Source organism: Ahaetulla prasina, chromosome 1 (assembly GCF_028640845.1).
Source record: "Ahaetulla prasina isolate Xishuangbanna chromosome 1, ASM2864084v1, whole genome shotgun sequence".
NCBI lineage: Eukaryota > Metazoa > Chordata > Lepidosauria > Squamata > Colubridae > Ahaetulla > Ahaetulla prasina.
This window is the reverse complement of record NC_080539.1, coordinates 269304041-269324574: the sequence shown is the minus strand read 5'-3', so window position 1 is coordinate 269324574 and position 20534 is coordinate 269304041. Positions and strand designations below refer to the sequence as shown.

Below are 20534 nucleotides of genomic sequence, written 5' to 3'. Positions count from 1 at the left end.
ATTTAAGAATTAGTACTTTGTTCTCAAGAAATGATTGGGAATCTTTTCTTCCACAGTCATGTCCAGAAAAAACAGTTGTATGGGCTTCACACCTTACATTGATCCCACATGAGTAGTAGCCAAAAAATACATGTTTATCTCCTGACCTTTGCCATTTCAAAGTTTCACACACAACATCAAAGTGTTAATGCCTAGAACATGGAAGCATAATTTTTCTTTTTTCAAAATACTGCCCATCAAATATGAACTGATACGAAAAGTAAGAACACTGAACACATAACTGTGAACACAAAGCTTCTTGTCCTAAATGAGGCACACAAACTAAAAAATGTCAATAACGATCAAAAGGGTTTGATCAAATGAATGCCATGAACAGCCTGCCATTCAACTAAGATCTAGATGCACTATGATAGAACATATCTAACTATGTTATAAGCTATAACACTTTTCCATGAGATAGACAGTATTTATTGAGATAATTTTCTTTTAAAGATCAGATCTGTACCAAATAGTCAGCCCTTGCTTACATGAAATTACTTAGCCTAGGGGGCCATGAGATCAGTAATGATTTTCAGCTAAGCCTCTCAAAGGTGATTCAAAAATCTGATAACGGTGTAACTTGTGTCTCTTTCAGCTTCTTGAAAATGCTAGAACTGATGTGAAGCTTAATTTTTCCATAGAAATAGAAAATCTTGAAGGAAGAATAAAGCATCCACAGGCCTTATACTGTCTCCTTTTGCATTTCCTTGCAGTTACTTTATAAATGACTAGCTGGACGCCCATGCTTCACTATGAAACTATGGGATCGGGCATGATAAATTGACACTTACAGCGTGAAACAATGTAGAATGTGTAACTCCGTAGCATCAGACTGTGTTAATATAAGGCAACTGGCAGTTGGAACAGAGGAGAAGGGAGAGTAGAATGTCCCAGCCCGCAAGCCAGATGGGTTACGTGCTGGCCATGCCCACGCCCAGTTTAGCAAAGGGGTAGCATCAGAGCGTGTTGATATAAGGCAACTGGCAGTTGGGACAGAGTTCCTTTCAGATGGGGAGTGAGAGTAGAATGTCTAACTCCTTAGCATCAAAGTGTGTGAATGTAATACCGTATATAAATACTAATGATCTGATGCTCATTTCAAAAAATCCTTTCTTAGTGAGAAAGGATTCTTACCTAGAAGCCAAGAGGAACATTTGTGCCAAATTTCAAGATTGTTGGCTTTACCGTTCTGGAGATTTTATGATGAGTGAATGGTATTTGGCTTTTATATATATAGATTGATCTCATTAACTGAATAAGGCAACTGGATTCAGAGGTACTTTTTTTCTCTTATTACATAGTATAAGCAACTTAGGGAACTTAGTTTGTGCCTTAGGGAAGCACAGCAGAACTGGGAATCCTTTTTGGAATTACTCCACAACTATGGAGTAGGATACATTTTACTGAAATACCATCACATCTGCATCTTCTTGGAAAGTTTGCACAGTAACAAAAAGCCAAAAATCTTTATTAAAAAGATGATGCATCATCCTTGCATCCCCTCAGTATCCAAGTCAGCACCAAATTTTGCTCCTACATCATCCCATATGTAGCGTCAGATGAGGCCAGGCACTGGGCAGAAAATGGCAAGCCATCAGAAAGTAACTGCTGCCTAACTGACACACTTGATGTCACCTGATCAGAGAGACAGATGAGAGATTACACTGAGGGATGATGTAAGGAGCAAGACATTTAGCTGTCTCAGCTTATATACTAAATCAATTCAGAGGCATTGAGCCAGAGCAGAATGTTGGTTCCAACTTCGGTGTTCAGATATTGCACACAAAAAAGCATACAGGTAGGCGACAGGCAAACTTGTGGCAAGGAGAGGCATCCTTAAATACAATGCTTGGCAAGTGGCTAGCCAATTGGAGATCATTACCTGAAAATGATCAGCAACGTCTAAATCTGTGATTGCAAGATAGTAGTGTGGTACTAAACCAACAAAACTGATCCTATCATTATTGTATCCTCAAGAAGAGCAAGAAAAAATAAGCAAAACTAAGAAATGAGATTCATTGTAAAAAAAAAAACTTTAAATCTCTAGTAAGAATTCAGTCCTATTAAATTCAACTAGACTTCTAATAAGTGGGTATATGATTTCATAAATTTGGGAGCTTTTGAAGTAAGAAGCCCTGTAATGAAGTCAATTCCTCTAAAAAGAAATAGCTAAAGAAGCTATTCCTCTAAAAAGAAATATACTAAAAGAGAGAACAGAGAAGGGAGGGGGGTAAAGCAGTGGTGGGATTCAGCCAGTTCGCACCACTTCGGGAGAACCGGTTGTTAACTTTTTGAGCAGTTTGGTGAACTGGTTGTTGGAAGAAATCATTAGGGCAGAGAACCGGTTGTTAAATTATTTGAATCCCACCACTGGGGTAAAGCCTACATTTTAGAGAAGGAGAAGAGGGGAAAAAGCACATCCAGCATGTAGTCTCTTTCAGCAATACTCCTGTGGCTACCCATTTTTTTAAAAATAGAGTATATAGATTATTATTTTTCACTGGAAGAGCACAATAAACCAAATTATTTGACACTGTAATTTTTGGCAAGTTTTCCAGCAAAATCTGAGTCTGCCCACCATACTACTAAGATAATGTCTGTTACTTTATGTGTTTATTGATGCCATAAAAATGCTATGACAACACACTTATAAAATAGAAACCTTACATATTTAGGGGATAAAAGGAGGTTTTTCCACTTGCAACTTAGTATTACCAATATATAAAATGAGAGAGAGAGAGAGAGAGAGAGAGTGTGTGTGTGTGTGTGTGTGTGTGTGTGTGTGTGTGTGTGTGTGTGTGTGTGTGTATAAAACAAATTATTCTAAAAATAGTTCCAGGTATATTTGTAAAAAAAAGAAACAGACATTCTGTGAACTCCGAAACTAAAATAATTAAAATTTTATTCTACTAAGCTTTTGTCAGTCATCTGCTGACATCGTCAGAGTATTAAACATTACAGAGATCTCTGCCTTTTATATGCCATTAATCAATTTGGCCATTGCGCCGTTTCCCACTTGTAATAATTAGCTATGTTGTTTTTTCTGTCATCATGCTGGTTGATAGAGGCTTGATTCCTACTGTTTCCTCCCTCCTAGGCTGCTTATCTATAAGGGATATATTTATATTGATATATATATAATATTTCAAAGGGATACTTGTAGGATTGATTATGTTATCCATATAAATAATCAAGCAGTATAACATTTGCCTCAGAAGTCAAAATCCTCTTCATCAAAAACACATACTTTACTGTAGCATCTAAATAGCTGTGACTGCATTGTTTTTCATTTTGTATCCCATTAATGGGCTTATAAGAAAAAAATTAGACTAACATTAATAAGAATTTTCAGCCACCACGAACAGTCTCTCTGGAGAGGAATGTCCTCTAATTTCAGGATTTAAAGTATCTGGCAATCAAGTACTTCCTATCCTATGATTCTACAGAAGCTTTTCTACTTCAAAGCTTTTCTTACTGCCTCTTCTCCATTTCCCAAACTTATGCAACAACAAGGAACTTTTATCATTGTTATCTACATGCTGTAGAATGGAATCACAGTCATTTCAAACTTCAACTCAGAAGTTCTCAAACAGCAGCAATTTAGAGAGAGACCCTGCATTTTTCCAATGTTAATATTGTGTGCTGATACATGAGCAGAGCTGAAGGCCTTCAGAAATTAGATTTTAAAGATCAGGCCGAACATTTTCCCAAAGTTGGAGGGCAGATAATTCTGCTAACATGAAGAAAAGATACTACCGTTAAAACAATAAAATATCTGGCTGTCCAAAAATCAACTAACTGTATCAATTAACCAATAGCTATTATGTTAAAAGTTAAATCAGAAAACAGCAACATCTATATATTTCTTTTTTTTAAGGCAAACTAATCAAGAAGCCTTACTGGGAAAAACTTGTATATTGATATCCAAGAAAAAGAACTATTAAGCTTGCTGCTTTCATATTCATTATATTCAAGCATACAACTTAGCCATGGTTTAATACAAACAAAATTATTGCACTCTGATTCTGCTGAAAGGACCAACTGGAAAGTCTTGCTTTCATTTTAGATAAGCTGTAAATTGATGTGTTCTCCAAATTCAAAATAACAGTTCATGAATCTGGCTTATTTTCTTTAACCTTACCCAAGTTTAAATAAAAAACTATCTCAAGAAAAAATAAGGTGAATCTGGCAGAGATGGGAATCATTTATAAATAGAAGCTAATATAATTTCTTATAATAGTCAAACCAATCCACAGTACAATCTCAAAAAGATAAGGAAAGCTGCCCTAAACGATGACTCAAAATGTACCACCCCTTCGGGACATACCATCCTATGCTGAGTTGAGATAACACTGTTCCAGTCTGAGTCTGGTTGGATTGTAGTGACTAGAGCTGGGAGCTCTTCAGAGTGAGGTTTGTTGTGCAATATGGTGTGCAGAGGCAGATGGGAAGTGACAAGTTCTTCATTGTTGTCGTCTTCCTGCTCCTGTGATGCTAAGTCCTGGGTTGTTGTTCCCTCTCCATCAGATGCAAATGGAGAGGTGGCCTGCTTGGAAGACATTCTTCTAAAAAATAAGCAAAGGAAATACACAGACGCTTTTTATTAAATAGAAAGATAAGATTGTAAACTTAACAAATGCATTCTGAGGCTGAGAAATATGCAAATTGTAGCCTGCTTATCATGGTGAAAAGATGACCGACTAAGAGTTTGTTGAGGTAATACAATAAAGCATACATTTTATGGCAAATTGGTTGCTGAAGTCAGGTTAAGGCACTCTGGCATGGAAATAGGTTTTTTTTTTCTAGCCTATGTAGTCTGGAACAAATTCACAATTCATGGAGAAGCCATTAAAGTTGGCAACATTTGGGGCTCCAACTGGCCACTTCAGGTCACTGGATTCTGCACCTCCATGGCCATTTTATGTTCACACCACACCCATTTCCTTTTGCAGGGAAGGGAGACAGGAAACTTGGAATTCAGAGATGATATTACTGACCTTAAGTAAATCTTCATAATGCCCCAAAGGGGCTTTTTTCAAGAAGCAACTGGACTTTCTGGTTTTTCTTTGAAGATGTTTCACTTCTCATCCAAGAAGCTTCTCCAGTTCTGACTAAATGGTGGGGAAATTGAAGAATTTATCTTGTCCTGATGGGTTTGTTAGGAGGACAAATATAGGAGAACAAACCCATCAAGGTAAGATTCAGCAGTCGATCTTCATTTAAAAGACAAAGGCCATTCTTTTGAGGACAGCAAAGTCCACATTTTGGACAGAGAGGCCCACTGGTTTGAAAGAGGGGTCAAAGTGGCCATCTATGTCAAAATTGAACAGCCCTCTCTCAACAGAGGGAGACGGGTACAACATCATCTATCTTCACAACACATTCAGCAATTCCAAGAATGTTCCAAATCCATTTGCACTACTCAGGTGACCCTGAAGACACAAATATACCTCCGGGTGGCCTCAACAACTCTCTAAAAGAAAGCAAATGACCAGCTGTCTGCAAGGAATATAAATCCTTCCATTCTTCACCATCCAGTCAGAGCTGAAGAAGCTTCTTGAATGAGAAGTGAAATGTCTTCAAAGAAAAAAAAAGAAAGGAAGTCCAGTTGTCTCTTGACAAGGACAACCATGAGCTGGGTGACTGAGAATTTCCATAGACAGTCATCTTCAAAGTTTTAAAGAAGTCATGGTCCCTATCTATGCATAGATTAAAGTCTGTAGATACTTCTGCCAGTCAGCATTAAATAGCACACAGAAGATCCTGTCACTCACATTGCTATTTAAGATGATTTCCTTCCTAAAGGGAAAATAATTGTAATATATGAATTGGCTAATGAACATAGTCAGACAGATGTTTGCTGCAACTGTTGTAAGCTATTCTAGCCAATTTTTTGAATGCTTACTTTCATTGTGGTACTTTTCTTCAAGGGTCTGAAAATCACTTTTTAAAAAAGTTCTATCCATCAGAATATCAACAGTGGTTTCCAGCTCCTGGAAGAAGAGAGACAGCAATTCCAACAGGTTTCCAAATTTGATCAAGATAGCTACAAAAATTCTTGCCATTGGTTTTATGCTGATTTTGGGAAAATAAAATATTTGTGAGTTTTGCCCCTCAAGTGATTGCTCAATCATCATAGTAACCTCTGTTCATTAAAACTCTTTTTTTCCTAGGGAAAATATTTCCCAACCTGCTCCCAATCCAGAGGGTAGGGCCATTATAGTGTGATTTTGTTAACAAAGTCCTGTAATATTAATGCAGAAAAGTGACATAATGCTATGTATATCTTACTGAATAATGTATAGCTTGAATGGTGTTTCAGAGTTATACAATTTTTGTATAAGAAGGTATCAGAGGTATCAATTTTTTACTATTATTTATTTCAAACAAGGGGCATAACATTTGAAATACAATTAAATAAAAAGAAATATTAAAAAATATCTCTATAATATCCGTTAATATCTCCATTATATATATATCTAACTTTTTGGTCTTAACCTTTAAACTTTTTCCACCAGAATAGAATCAAATATAATGCTAATAAAATATAAATTATTATAGTAAAAATTGAAATGTTGCAGTGATTCTAAATTTTCTAAAATCTCAAGATATATCATTTTTGCTAAAACTGTTTCAACAACTCTAGAATGAGGTCTCCACCTTAATTACTCTTTAATAATAATTGATTTCATACAATTTCCTTTAAAATGCGCAAATCAGTTAACAAGGGAAACCACATGAGCATTTTCCAAATTAGCAAATCATTAACTCAGTAGTACTGTTTCTATAGACAAATAATTACTGATTAAGGAGCCTGGAAATCTGAGAGTAATAGTTAAATTTACAAATCTGACACATGCTTTCATGAATATTACAGTGAAAGAAATATCAAGTGTAAAAAATAGTAATAATTAAGTTAATTCCAATTTAAACAGTAGGTTTTAATGTAGCAGACCAACTTTCACATAGGATTTAACAGCTACTATTAAATTTCTCACTATTAATGAGAAGACTTAGATTTAGTATCCTACATGAAAAAATAATAATAATGAATCATCTAATTTTATTCATTTTTAAATGAAAGCATTATAGATTCCCTGAATAATTTTGCAATATATAACAATATCAATATATAGCAAAAGGAGAAAAAAACCCTTATAAATAATTATAATGATGTTTAGGCTGACATCTCTGCCATGAGAATTAGTTACATAGAAGTATCATCTAAGATGCTACATTAAAAGTGACTTACAATATAAACAACTAAGAAGCAGATGCCTGAATATTATGTACATTTCAAAAGCAAAAAACAACTGTTGTCAAAGAAGAGCATGGTCTAACTGTAATATAGGTATTGCACACAGATAAGTCATAACAAATATTTAGAATCAGGGTGCAAGACGAAATACTTTATTTCAAAGACAATAAACAGACTATACCCATGTCTTATTCTGCACACTGAAATTGTGAATATATTGTCAGAGATTTAATACAAAGGTGCCTTTAAAACAGTTCTTTGGAAGATGATTCTATTCACTTGAGTCTTTGCAGGCATCTTCCAATTACAAACAGGACTGACGTCTTCCAGAAGGAATACATTTTGGCTGCATTTTTCAGTTTAAATTAATCATGACACAAACCCAGGAATGAAAATGTCTCGTAAGAATAATTCCAACTACAAACTGCACCAATGAATAACAGTGCACAAACCTAATTATATGCAACTGTGCAGCTGCAAAAATAGGTTAAATCTGTCTAAAGCTCTGAGATGATTTTTAAAGGCTGGTTTGTTAGGCAGTGTTTTCTTAAGAAAGGCCGGGCCCTCAGTCCTAATCAGCCAATAAATTATTTCCTGCAATTATATTAAATAGAAAATTATCTTCAAATTGGGAATGTTAATTGAAAATCAAAATTCAGAGTGAAGTTTAGAAATTACATGCTGAATATAATTAGCCTGGAAAGACTTCACCTGTTTCATAAACAGGCTTCGGATAATTCCTCAAGTGACCATTCTGGGGGATGGGGAAGAACGCTATTCTCTCAAAACAACCAACACAGCAGATAGAGCCATCATCCATCCATCCATCCATCTTTCTTTCCTTCCTTCTGCCATTTTTTAATTTGTTCATAAACAGAATACCCAATGTTCGTATCACCGGAGAAGTGTTAAAGACAACATAACTATGCTTTATAGACTGTGAAATTTGCTTTAACAAGAAAAAATAATAATTTTCTTGCAGTTCAGCTTGCTTTACCCAGGTATGTTTATAGAGTATAAGTCTGTAATGGCGAACCTATGGCACGCATGCCACAGATGGCATGTAGCGCCCTCCCTGTGGGCACGTGAGCTGTCGCCCCAGTTCAGCTCCACCGCGCATACACATGCGCCTCCCACCGGCCAGGTGGACATTGGGTCTCTGCCGCGCATGCACCAGGGGAGCACATGTGGGGCCAAGCAAGGGGGTGGGGTGTGTGCAGGGGGCTGTGTGCATGTGCGGGGGCAGGCCACATGCTCAGGGGCCACCTGTGCAGAGGGGAATGCGCAGGGTTGCGCTTGCATTGCATTTTGGTGGTTCGGTCACACGTATGCCCATTTGCGCACATGCGCTTTGGGCACTTGGTTCAGAAAAGGTTAGCTATCACTGGAATAAGTATTGTACATTCATACCTTCTCTATTTAAAAACACGAGAGGAAAGAAGCACTAGATCTTGAACTATTTTGCTTCTTTATTCATAACTTTCAACTTCAATTCAAAACTTTTTGCTTAGTTGGAGATACCTTACTTGAGGTAAGGTTTAAAAAAAAGCACACACACACTACTCCTCTTGCTACACTAGAAACCCTTCTCCTTCTTCATGTCTCAAAGATGCTATTTCAAAAGGCAACTGGACTATTATTTTTGAGGGAGAAGACATTTTGTTTCTCATCCAAGAAGCTTCATCACTTAGAACTGATGATGCTTCTTGAATGAGAAACAAACATCTTCTTCCTCAAAAACATAGTCCAGTTGCCTTTTGGAAAAGCATCTTTGAGACAACCATGACCAGAATGACTGAAAATCTCTACAAACACTCCTTGTCCATACTTAATAAAACACAGAAACAGAACTTAGAGACTGAGAAGAGATACACAATACTCTATAGAGATGATTCATGCTACTTGTTTAGCAAAAGCACTGCCACAAAAGCACAATCCTAAATATACTCACTTGAAGCTAAGTCCTACTGAGTGCAGTGGGGCTTACCTCCAGTGTGTATGTTGGAGGGCAGCCTGCACTGCAATTACAAAAGAGGGCTGGCCTCAGAGGAATGGGATTATGTAATAATTATGTCTTGTGCCATATTGAAAATCACACCCTAGCCCAGGGGTCTCCAACCTTGGTCCCTTTAAGATTTGTGGACTTCAACTCCCAGAGTCCCTCAGCCAGCAAAGGTGGCTGAGGAACTCTGGGAGTTGAAGTCCACAAGTCTTAAAGGGACCAAGGTTGGAGACCCCTGCCCTAGCCTATTTATTCCCGTAATATATGTATTCCCTTTGCCATTTGGTGGCTGCAGTGTGTAAATTAATAAAACACTACAGAAAAGATTTATAGAAATTCCAGTTTTAAGTACAATTAGAAAAGGACTACAATTGGTAGAACATGCTAAAAAGCATGAATGCACTTTAACAATCGACATGTTCCCATGGGATTTCATGGCACTCTAAGAAGTATTTCAGTTTTATTTATTTTTTTAACCAATCACTCATCTTCTAAGATTACTTTGACTTTATGCTACTGCTTGGTTTACCTACTAATTCTTTGTGCATGACAAATTTATAATGACAGTCAGATCACTACTTTCCAGAAGTTTTGTTTTTGTTTGTTAAAAAAAAAATAGGGAAAAAAAATCTCTGCCACTTATAACCCCTGAAAACAGAGATTTATAATGGAAGTGCTGACACAACCTAACTAAGGCGGTCTAAATGGTACTGCTATAATGCACAAAATCAAGTTCTATTATTCTAAATTCTTCTCACTTGTGGGGTTTTCTTTCTTTAGTGTGCTACCAGACATACTGCTGAAGCATGAAAAATTTAAATGCAATCAAATCGATCCAATTCCACTTTCTTTGAACAAGTGTCTATAGTGGTACAGTCATAAAAGGAGAAGCATCCAATTTGTTTGATACCCCTTCTTTTTTAAAAAAAATCATTTCATCATGTTGCATAGCAGACACATATGAGGGAATCATGGTGACTGCATTAAGTAGCTTTTGAACAATACACATTCAAGGATATAGAAGAAAGATTGAAAGATATAAAGATGCTACAGTATTACAGTACAGAAACATATGCCATGGCACTTTTAGCGTTCCCATCATTATCACATCAAAGGTAATTTTGAGTTCGTGAATCTATTGTCACTAAACAAAATTTCCATGTAAATATTCGATGTTCCCAAAATTAATCAATACAAGTTTGTTACATGTAGACTATTTTTGATAAAAGCTGCTGACCCAAACTTCTGCAAAGTAGTTTGCATATTGATCCTGTTGCAAAAAGTATATGCTGATAGAAAGTTTTTACCTAAGACTTGTGATTTCAAGGCATAGAATTCCTAGACAACATCTGACACTATTTCAAGAGAAAGTCATTTAGTCACTCAGATCCATTTATCCCATTAGAGCTAAATAGATAGGCTTAGTTTTAAATAAGATAAAGCAAATTTCACAATGCAAGTAATAGGTGCATAACAATACAATTCTGTAAACATCTGTTGCTTCTTTTGAAACTGGACTACTCTGCAGTATACAGATGCAACATCTTTTAGGTTTAGAACTGGGGTTTTAAAGGTGCAGTCAACTGTTTCTCCCACCAAAGGCTGGAAGCTACAATAATTCAGCTCATTTCTATAAATTCAAGGAAGCAGGCTAATACACAATGATAACCTGTGCGTATTTGTACCCTATGACTATCGTTAAGTGTTGCTCCTTATGATTCTTGATGAACGTATTTTTCTTTTATGTACAATGAGAGCATATGCACCAAGACAAATTCCTTGTGTGTCCAATCACACTTGGCCAATAAAAAATTCTATTCTATTCTATTCTATTCTATTCTATTCTATTTTTTGCCATATAATATATCTTGGAAAGTTGCTCAACATTTCATATTTCTTCACTTGTGATTCAGTTTGCTCTCCCTTCTGGTTATCTTGTTCCAGTTCAGATTTCTTAATCTTTTCATTGTTGCTCCTCATTTACATTCTAACCAAGAACTTTAGCCTTCTTTCAATTCATAGGATTCCATCTTGAAAGAAAAGAATTTGAATACTGATATTACTACCAACCATTTTTTTCCTCTAAGATATTTTACAATATCTTACAAGTGCCATTTTATATGTTGACAATGCAATCTTGCACACATCTATCCCATTAATGGGGCATGCCCACAAATGAAACAAACAAAATGTTAAAAAGTTATGATATTTATGTAGTTACTTACCAAGCACATCTAAATTATATTAAAGTAAACAAAATATCTTTGAGCAGCCTTAATGTTTGGAAATTGAAAGCTGAAAAATTTGACATGCCCTAACAGGTATTGTTATAATTGCATTGCAGCATAAATTTACTAAATGTAGTAAACACAAGTTGTGGCATATGTAAATTTTAAAGCACCAATCTTGAATCTAAATTTGACTTCAGCCTACATCATGCTGCACTTCACTGTGCAGATAAAATTCTTGCTCGTTTTGCTTCCCTTTCTCTTATAATAAAAGGACCAAAAAGAAAGTGAAACCAGAAAAGAGATTTTTTAAAAAAAACCCAGCTCTATTCTTCACTGTGTTGTTTTGCTACTTGCCTCACAAAAGGTAGATTATGATATCCACCATTCAAAAATGTGTTTTGAGCACCTGCAGCCTGAATTATAACAGTAGTCTACACTTTTGCTCTATGTATAGATTTAGGCTAAAGGTATTACCAATGTAGCTTCATTTCTTTCAATGAAATAGGATTCATTTTTCTTCAAAAACAGCTCCACAAAAAGTCATAGAAATGATTTACTACACCTGCACCATAGAAGAATACCAATTTTCAGAAAACATGACTTAATTAGAATGGGGGAAATGGAACCTTAATCTCAGTGCCAGATTATTTGGAATCATTTCCCTGCCAAACATATTCTGTAGCCATAATTCAGACACATAATTAATTGCTGAAGTAATAGTGTAATCCATCTGATATTTAGGAACAAACAGTTACTTCCTAAAATTATAATGTATAATATCCAATTACAAGGGACATGCATGACAAGAATGAGACAGTACAGGAGTAATCAACAGTGAGATCTGCATTGTGACATAATTCCTGAATGGAAAAACTACAGTACAAATGTGTTGCGCAGCTGTTTGTACAATGCCCACTGGCATCTCCATATCGAACTGTTTCTTAAAAACAAATTACACGATAAAATGCTTATATATATTCATTGAGATCTATAAGAATTAGGCATCATAAAAAGAACTACCAATAACCATTAATTAGAACTTCTATTTTAATTTTTCTGAACAAAAGATACATAAAAACATGAAAAAATAATAAAGCAATATTATACATATTCCAGAATTCGGATCCTAACTCCTAATTATATGCTTTAGGAATAGAATAGAATAGAATAGAATAGAATAGAATAGAATAGAATAGAATAGAATAGAATAGAATAGAATAGAATAGAATAGAATTCTTTATTGGCCAAGTGTGATTGGACACACAAGGAATTTGTCTTGGTGCATATGCTCTCGGTGTAATGTATTTGAGGTTTTACCTCTCCATCATCCAGTCTGTCTTATAAATTTAAAATAAAATTAAAATTTGCTGCCTCTAATGGCAGCAAAACACAGTAGAAGCAGGCAAAGAAAGATGAGAAATCACAAACAAACGTTTCAGCTAAATCAACCCACGCATACTATGTATTAAATAATTAAAATGATACAATTAAAACAAATGTAGGGCAAACTATTCCATATTAGTATCTGGCAGGAATTACTTAATAAATATTACACAACATCAACTTTTAAATAATGTCTTGAATCTGTATCAAAATAACATATACAATCATTCACGTATTGAGCCATGGTGAAGTAATTAGAACGCAGTATTGAAGACTAACTGCCGACTGCCAGCAGTTTGATCCTGACCAGCTCATGGTTGACTCAGTCTTCCATCCTTTCGAGGATTAGGACCAAGGTTGTTGGGGGCAATATGCTGACTCAGTAAACTGGTTAGAGAGGACTGTAAAGCATGGTAAAGTGGTATATAAGTCTAAGTGCTATTGTTATATATCGGTGATGGCTAATCTTTTTGCTATCGTTTGCCAAAAGTGGGGGGAGTGTGGGGGGTCGCACACGTGCCCACATCCATAACTCTATGTGCCCCACCCCCCCGCGCATGTACATGCGACCCCCCCACTCCCCCCGCTTTTGATACGGGATGGCACAGTGGGCCCAGTAGGCCCATTTTTCACTCTCCCCAGGCCCCAGAGCCTTTCTAGGAGGCTGGGGAGGGTGAAAACAGCCTTCCCCACCCCCACCCCCTGAGGCCCTCTGGATGCTGGAAACAGCTCATCTGCCAATTTACTGTCCCACTGGGCCGTTTCTGGCCTCCAGAGGGCCTCCAGGGGGGTGGGGAAGGCTATTTTCAGCCTCCCCAGGCTCCTAGAAAGGCTCTGGAGCCTGAGGAGAGCGAAAAATAAGCCTTCCCCACCCACCCCCCGGAGGCCTTTCGGAGGACAGAAACAGCCTTTTTCCTGACTTCCGGTGGGCCCAGAAAGCCCAAAAATCAGCTGCGCACGACGGAGCTGAGTTCACATGCCCACCAATATGGCTCCGTGTGCCACCTGTGGCATGCGTGCCAAAGGTTCGCCATCACTGTTATATATATTCACTTTTATGTTTCGGTGAAATCACACATGCTCAGCCAGAGACTGAGGAGACACTTCCTAGATAGGCAATACATACATGGGGCTAAAATGGGTATGAGACACAGAAGCCCACTAATATTTTGAATGAAAGCTCCTGTAATCATAGGAGTGATCACAATCACTGCTGGAAAATTAATAAAATTCATAGAACAAAATATCTGAAGGGTATAATTCCATTGTTTGCTTGTATAAGCAATATTCTCCCAACCACTACTGAATTGGTGTGATGCTACAGAAGATTATCAACCTTTATAACAATTGGGGATGAAGACTAAAGCTTATAACATTAACAAAACAGTGGGGAGGAAAATAAAATGGCATTTTGATAATGAAAAACATCCAGTGAATTTGGAAATCAATTGTATGTCTAGTAAGAAGGAGGGGGCTTGGAAAGCAGAGAGCATGTTCAGTATGGAAGCCTACCTAGGCAGAGAGCCTGAAAACTGAAGATTTGGGAGGATCAGACCATTATGGATAGAAAGAGGTGATGGAGTCAATCTTTGCTAACTTCCTAATGCAAATCTTGGTAGTCTACTATATTGCTGATCCAAGCTCAAAAGACAAGATAGGCTCAAGTTGAGGACTGCTTTCAGAACTAAGCTGCCTTGCTATTTTTATTGAGAGATAATGTGTTCCTCTCTTATTGCTATCAGTAGCACTCATCAAAAGTGTCAGTGCTGGGTCAAGGCATTTTCTTGTCTCAAATGGAGACCAAATGGCGCTCACAATCTTTGCTAATGTTGACACTTTGCAAAGTATTTCTGCACCATTCAGACATCGCTTCGGAGGCCTTCATGTACTTTTTCTCCATTGCCCCAATGCTAGTTAAAGAAGGCCATTTACTGAGTTACAAGGTAGAGCCACTCCCAAGCATCAAATAGGGAGAAAATTTTTTTGGTTAATAGCAACTGACAAAGGAAGCAGGCTAAAACACGTACATGTAAATATATGTATATATTATCTCTCTTACTCTCTCCACAAATGAAGACAATGGAAAAATTCAGAGACCAGAATATAAAGCACAATGTGTTGTAGACCAAAAATTCCAAGAGCAACTAAGATCTCTTGAACATTAATCTCTACAGTTTATATCTAGCCGATAATATCACTGTTGCTTTATTTATATAGTTTAAGCTTGTTCTTCGGATTGCAGCTCATATGTTTTGGAATGCTTTGACTCATGAATTGTTTCTGCTGATAATGTTACATCGTGTAAACTACCTCTGTTTAACATTAGCTTCTCTGTGATGCCTGCCATGAAAGTTGTACGATTCTGCCATGTGTTCTCTGTGTATCTGATTTCTCATCTCATAACACGAAAAAAAAAGAAAAGAAAATTGCAGTCTTGGGCAAGAATTTTCATAAATAGGCACAATAGGATTGGCAGAAGTGACAGATTTATCCATAGGTTTTGCTTCTATGTGTTGCTTTGGTCCAATTAATAAAACATAAAATAAAAAATAAACATAACCAGTTATCAATAAAGAGAGAGGTCACAGTCAAACATTTTACAGCAATTATGTTCATTACAAATTATTAGTTGTCTCTGTTGTTCTACAAAACTGATTTGGGGAATCCAAAGATCTTTGGATAATTACATTTTAGTAGTGTAACTCTTCAAAAAAAGAATTATTTTTTTAACAGAACATAAAAGGATCTTATAATGATGTGAAGCTATGAAAGGCATTTGAAATTCATCTTTGTTCTAAACTGGTAAACATGACAATATGTTGTCTCTGATTCTGGGACTAGCAGAAAACATATTGCATTATACAAAAATTCTTTCTAAGTGATCAAAACAATGTGGTGTAGCAGCACTGTTTTCCTAACAAAGCAATTTTCTTACACAAAAACTTGATACTGATTTCCAAACCTGAATTTTACATTTCAGCAAAACGTTTTCTTGAAGATAAGTGAATAAAGTATCAATTTCAAGCTCACCTATATAATCATTTCATAGTACACCACCAAATTAGTACCTTGCTTTCAAACGAAACAATAGTTGCTGCAATGTAAGCTGTAGGTTATTGGTTTAATTTAAACCCTATCGTGCCAGTCTAAAACATTTCTAGCGGGCATAATATTTCTGATTCAGCAAAGGTTACACAAGCATGGAAAGCAGTTAAGTATAGGTGCCAAACCACATTGCCAGGAGCTCTCAGTACTGCGAGGTAGTGTTACCTGACACCTTGCTGAATATAAGATTACTTGTTTCTGCAACTGATGACAATCAAATTGTCACCTTCCATTGTAATAATACAGAACTGGTGAGCAACAAAGTGCAAACATAATTAACACAAAGCAACAAAGAAAAAAAATGTCTCAAGAATAAATAAATAAATCAGTCTGGCTACTGATTTAAAAGGGGAGGGGGTTGCCTTGTACGAAGGATGCTGGAGTTGAATTGCCATAGCTGAAGCAGTACTAGTTCTGGAAATAATGGTGCTCTTGTAATATACAGACAATAAACTCCTGCTATATGGCTGTCCTATTTATTAAGTATTATTATCATTGAATAATTACTTACTAGTGAATAATTATTGAATCGATACATCCCATAGTTAATGCCATAGAAAACAATTGCCTTTGCAGTAGTTCCACTCACGCCGGAAGAAAAAGGTAGAAAGGCTTTCTTTATTGATGTGTTGTTCTTCCCCTACAGTTGCCATGTGTCCTGAAATGCTCCTCGGGAAGACGACATGGGGACTTCTGGACAGCAAGGAGGAAAGCCCAGAGGAAAGACAAATTAGAAAAGCTGCTTTCTCCTATGAGCAGCTTCCAACAAATCCCTGTGTCTTTGGAAATGGCCAATCTATGACTGGTGATGAACTATAGCTGTTGACAGACTATGACGTAGAATCAGGCTGATCCTTGCCTGCTCTTTGACTCAGTACAACTTCCACAACCATGCAAGACCGCAAAAAAGCCAAGGCAACACGATCTCATCCTTCAGAACTTATTTCCATATCTTGTTCCAACACCTCTCAGCAACATTCAATATTCCAAATGGGGATTAGACTGAATGATGCGGTAACCATTCTCTTTGGTGATCTGATCCTTTCCTGTTAGCAGTTTGCCCACCTTCGCTTTTCAGTGCTAAATACGTCAAGCAGAAATACATAAAGTGCTCAGTAATTAATATTGTTCTCCTCTACTAAAGCAGATTTGAGTAAGGCTGTTAGATATCAACTTTTAAGGCCTATACCATATACTGTAAATCATAGAGATGATATTTAGAACATAGAGCATAGAATAATAAAGTTGGAAAGGACCTTGGAGGTCTTCTAGTCCAACCCTCTGCTTGAGCAGGAGACCTTGTATCATTTCAGACAAATGGTTGTCCAGTCTCTTTTTGAAAGCATTCAATGTCAGAGCACCCACAACCTGTGAAGGCAAGCTATTCCATTGGTTGCTTGCTCTCACCATTAGGAAATTTCTCCATAGTTCTAGGTTGCTTCTCTCCTTCATTAGTTTCCAACCACTGTTTCTTGTTAAGCCTTTTGGTGCTTTGGAAAATAGTTTTGACTCCCTCGTCCTTGTAGAAGCCCCTCAAATATTGGAACAGTGCTATCATGTCAACCCTAGTCTTTCCTTTCATTAGATTTGGCATACCCAAGTCCTGTAACAGTTCTTCATGTGTTTTAATCTCCAACCCTGTTGTGTCTTGTCTGCTCTCACCGCAGCCAGGGTCTGCTTATCTGCTCCCGAACACGGAGGAATGTATGCCTCCCGGCCCCAGTCCTGGCTCCACGCCCAGACAAGCTGCAGAGGAGGGGGCATCCCCCGGCCCCAGCCCTGGCTCCATGCCCAGGCAAACGGAGCAGCTAGACCCCTCCCCCTCCTCCACAGCATGTGAGCCTGAGGAAAGTTTACTTCCAACAACAGCTGATTGGAGTGACCCTCGCATCAGAAGATTGGATAGGCGGAGGCAACAGAAGGAAGGGAGGGGCAGGCCTTAATGAGTGCTGAGTCATGGAGCCACACCCCATGGCCTATATAAAGGATCTGCTTTCTGGCAGTCTCTGAGTCAGGCAAAGTCGAACTTATCTTGCTGAAGTCACTTACTGGTCTCCTGCCTGCTCTGAGGACTTTGCTAGGACTTTGGGCAGAGCTGCAGAGGCAAGCCTGATTCGGATTTCCATGACCCGGCCGTCAGCGGAGGAGTGGGACACGACAAACCCCCTATCATTTTTGTTGCTCTTCTCTGCACTTTTTCCAGAGTCTCAAAATCTTTTTGCATTGTAGTGACAAGAACTCGATGAAGTATTCCAAGTGTGGTGTACTAATGTTTTGTAAAGTGATATTAGAACTTCTATCCCTCTATTAATGCAGACTAGGATTGCATTGGCTTTTTTTGTTGCTACCATACACTATTGACTCATATTTAAGTGACTGTCCACTAGAACTCCAAGATCTCTTTCATAGTTACATGCATTAAGTCAATACCTATATATTTGGTTTTTCTAAGTATAAAACCTTACTTTTATCTATGTTGGATTTCATTTTGTTAGATAGGACCCAGTGTTCAAATCTATCAAGATCATTTTGGATCTTGAGCTTGTCTTGTGATGATAGATAGATAGATAGATAGATAGATAGATAGATAGATAGATAGATAGATAGATAGATATAAATATTTCAAACAGGAATTGAAGGTATCTTTAGGGAGGTACTTAATATATTAGAAAGATTAAGCTACTAGAATTACCTTAGAATGATTGGTTATCTGCCTTTAGGTTGGTACCAACTCTTAGCAACCACATACATAAATTTTCTCAGGAGGACCTGGTTCTTCATATTTTTATATTAAAAGTCCCTTTATATTTGGCATCATATAATATATTGCATCATATACTATTTTGCAATGACAATTGCATCATATACTATTTTTATAGTAAAACTGCACTTATTAAACTGCACTTTAAGAATATCTTAGCTATTAGGATCTCTTTGAAATCTGTAAATAGCATACCACACATTTACAACAAAAATTGCAAGAAAAAGTTAATTCAATGAAAAAGTGCTCACCCTTATTAATCCACACTTGTGAATTTTATTCTCTTGACTATATAAAAAGCAAGAGAATCCAAGAGAACAAAAATTAGGCTTTAATTTACAGTTTTCATCAATGAAACTTATGCCTACATAATTTTTCAATATACAGATGTAATGTTTATTTGTTTAATTTTCCATTAATTCAAATTAACAAGCTCTGCATGCTAGTATTTAATCTTAGTTCCTTCTTATTAAAAAAACTGAAACATTTCTTCTTCGTGCCTGATGTGGTATATAAGAGCTGAGAATAAAATTACTCTCTATTGTGGTTTTCATTTCTGACCTGATTTTTCCTATGTCTTAAGGATACAACATATGATCTGTATTTGAAAGAACTTTAGCTTCCTCAATGCTGTCAGTTTTTCACTTTGTGCTCTCTGTTGTAATATTTTTTCCACTTCTGTTTATTGGTAATAATTTATTATAGGAAAATAACACTACATAAAATGTTCATTGTTGATTATTTGGTGGTCAAATTCTTATGATTTATAAACCATCTATCCATGTGCAAAAGATGTCTGCAATGAAGAAGAATGGAACTTTACTGCCTTCTGTTGAAACATGGGATGCTTACAGATAAAGGACTTTTAGCATAATCATTTAAGGTGTTGTGTGTCTATTCTGTCTGTCTTTCTTTACTGGAGGTTTGTATTGAAAGAAAAAGAGACCCCAAAAAATGGAAGAAAATTCCCATAAGATTCAACTGAGGAGAATCAATTGAACAGAACAGTTCAATCTACAAGTATTTTCTTCACCTATTTTTTTATTGCTGCATGTCTATGTACAGCAGTTAATAGAACAACTTATCTTAAGCTGGTACCTTGAAATAAGTTAAATCAAATAGCAAAGTAGTTGTCCTGAAAATCAATTTCTAATCTGTTATTGATCTACCCCTTGAAATGTTTATTTAGCAGCACTGAAAAAGCATATTAGATCGGTCTATCCATTTATTTGAATGCATTAGCCATTCATGTCCAATGGACCTCTTGTTAAGATTTTATAGAATCTTTGAAAAGATCCAAGACATGTACATAAGAGTTCCATTGTGGAGAAGGCAGTGTGAAGGAAGGCTGAACACTAAAAAACACTGAATTAAGATAAGGTAGGAGAATTCTGACCGGATCAGTTGTGGGTTTGGTCTGGTTCTATAGAACTGGTAGTAAAACCAGTAGGATTCTCTGCCCACCTGCCACAACATCATCATGGGTGATCTGCGCATGTGCAGAAGCACGCACACACGAGCAAGCAAAGTGAGCACGTACACTCCCATTGCGAACCGGTAGTAAAGGTAAGTAGAACCCAACCCTGGACCAGATGCCACTGAAGATGAGTATAAAGAAAATTATGGAATTGTATTGGTCTACAGAATTGAGAAGCCTCCAACCATGACTCTCTTGAACCAAAATCATGACAGAAGCAGGGATATATAACCCATCATATAGTTATTAAACATAAGGGATCTGGATATCACATCTTG

At 36.9% G+C, this 20534-nt stretch overlaps 1 protein-coding gene across 24 annotated transcripts in view; it reads right to left on the bottom strand.

The window, feature by feature from the left end:
* The window catches only part of SOX6 (SRY-box transcription factor 6), a 517338-nt gene that overhangs the window by 293943 nt on the left and 202861 nt on the right, over nt 1-20534 (bottom strand). For 14 of the 24 annotated variants that reach the window (XM_058159020.1, XM_058158967.1, XM_058158956.1 and 11 more), the window contains one exon: nt 4367-4604. The exons of 2 other annotated variants lie outside the window; for them this stretch is intronic. In XM_058159020.1, the coding sequence (XP_058015003.1) occupies nt 4367-4600 (234 nt within the window). In that variant the 5' untranslated portion in view covers nt 4601-4604. Of the gene's footprint in view, nt 1-4366; nt 4605-5944; nt 6033-16529; nt 16712-20534 lie in introns of those variants that run through there. 8 more of the 24 variants (XM_058158977.1, XM_058159006.1, XM_058159040.1 and 5 more) reach the window with 4 other exon arrangements.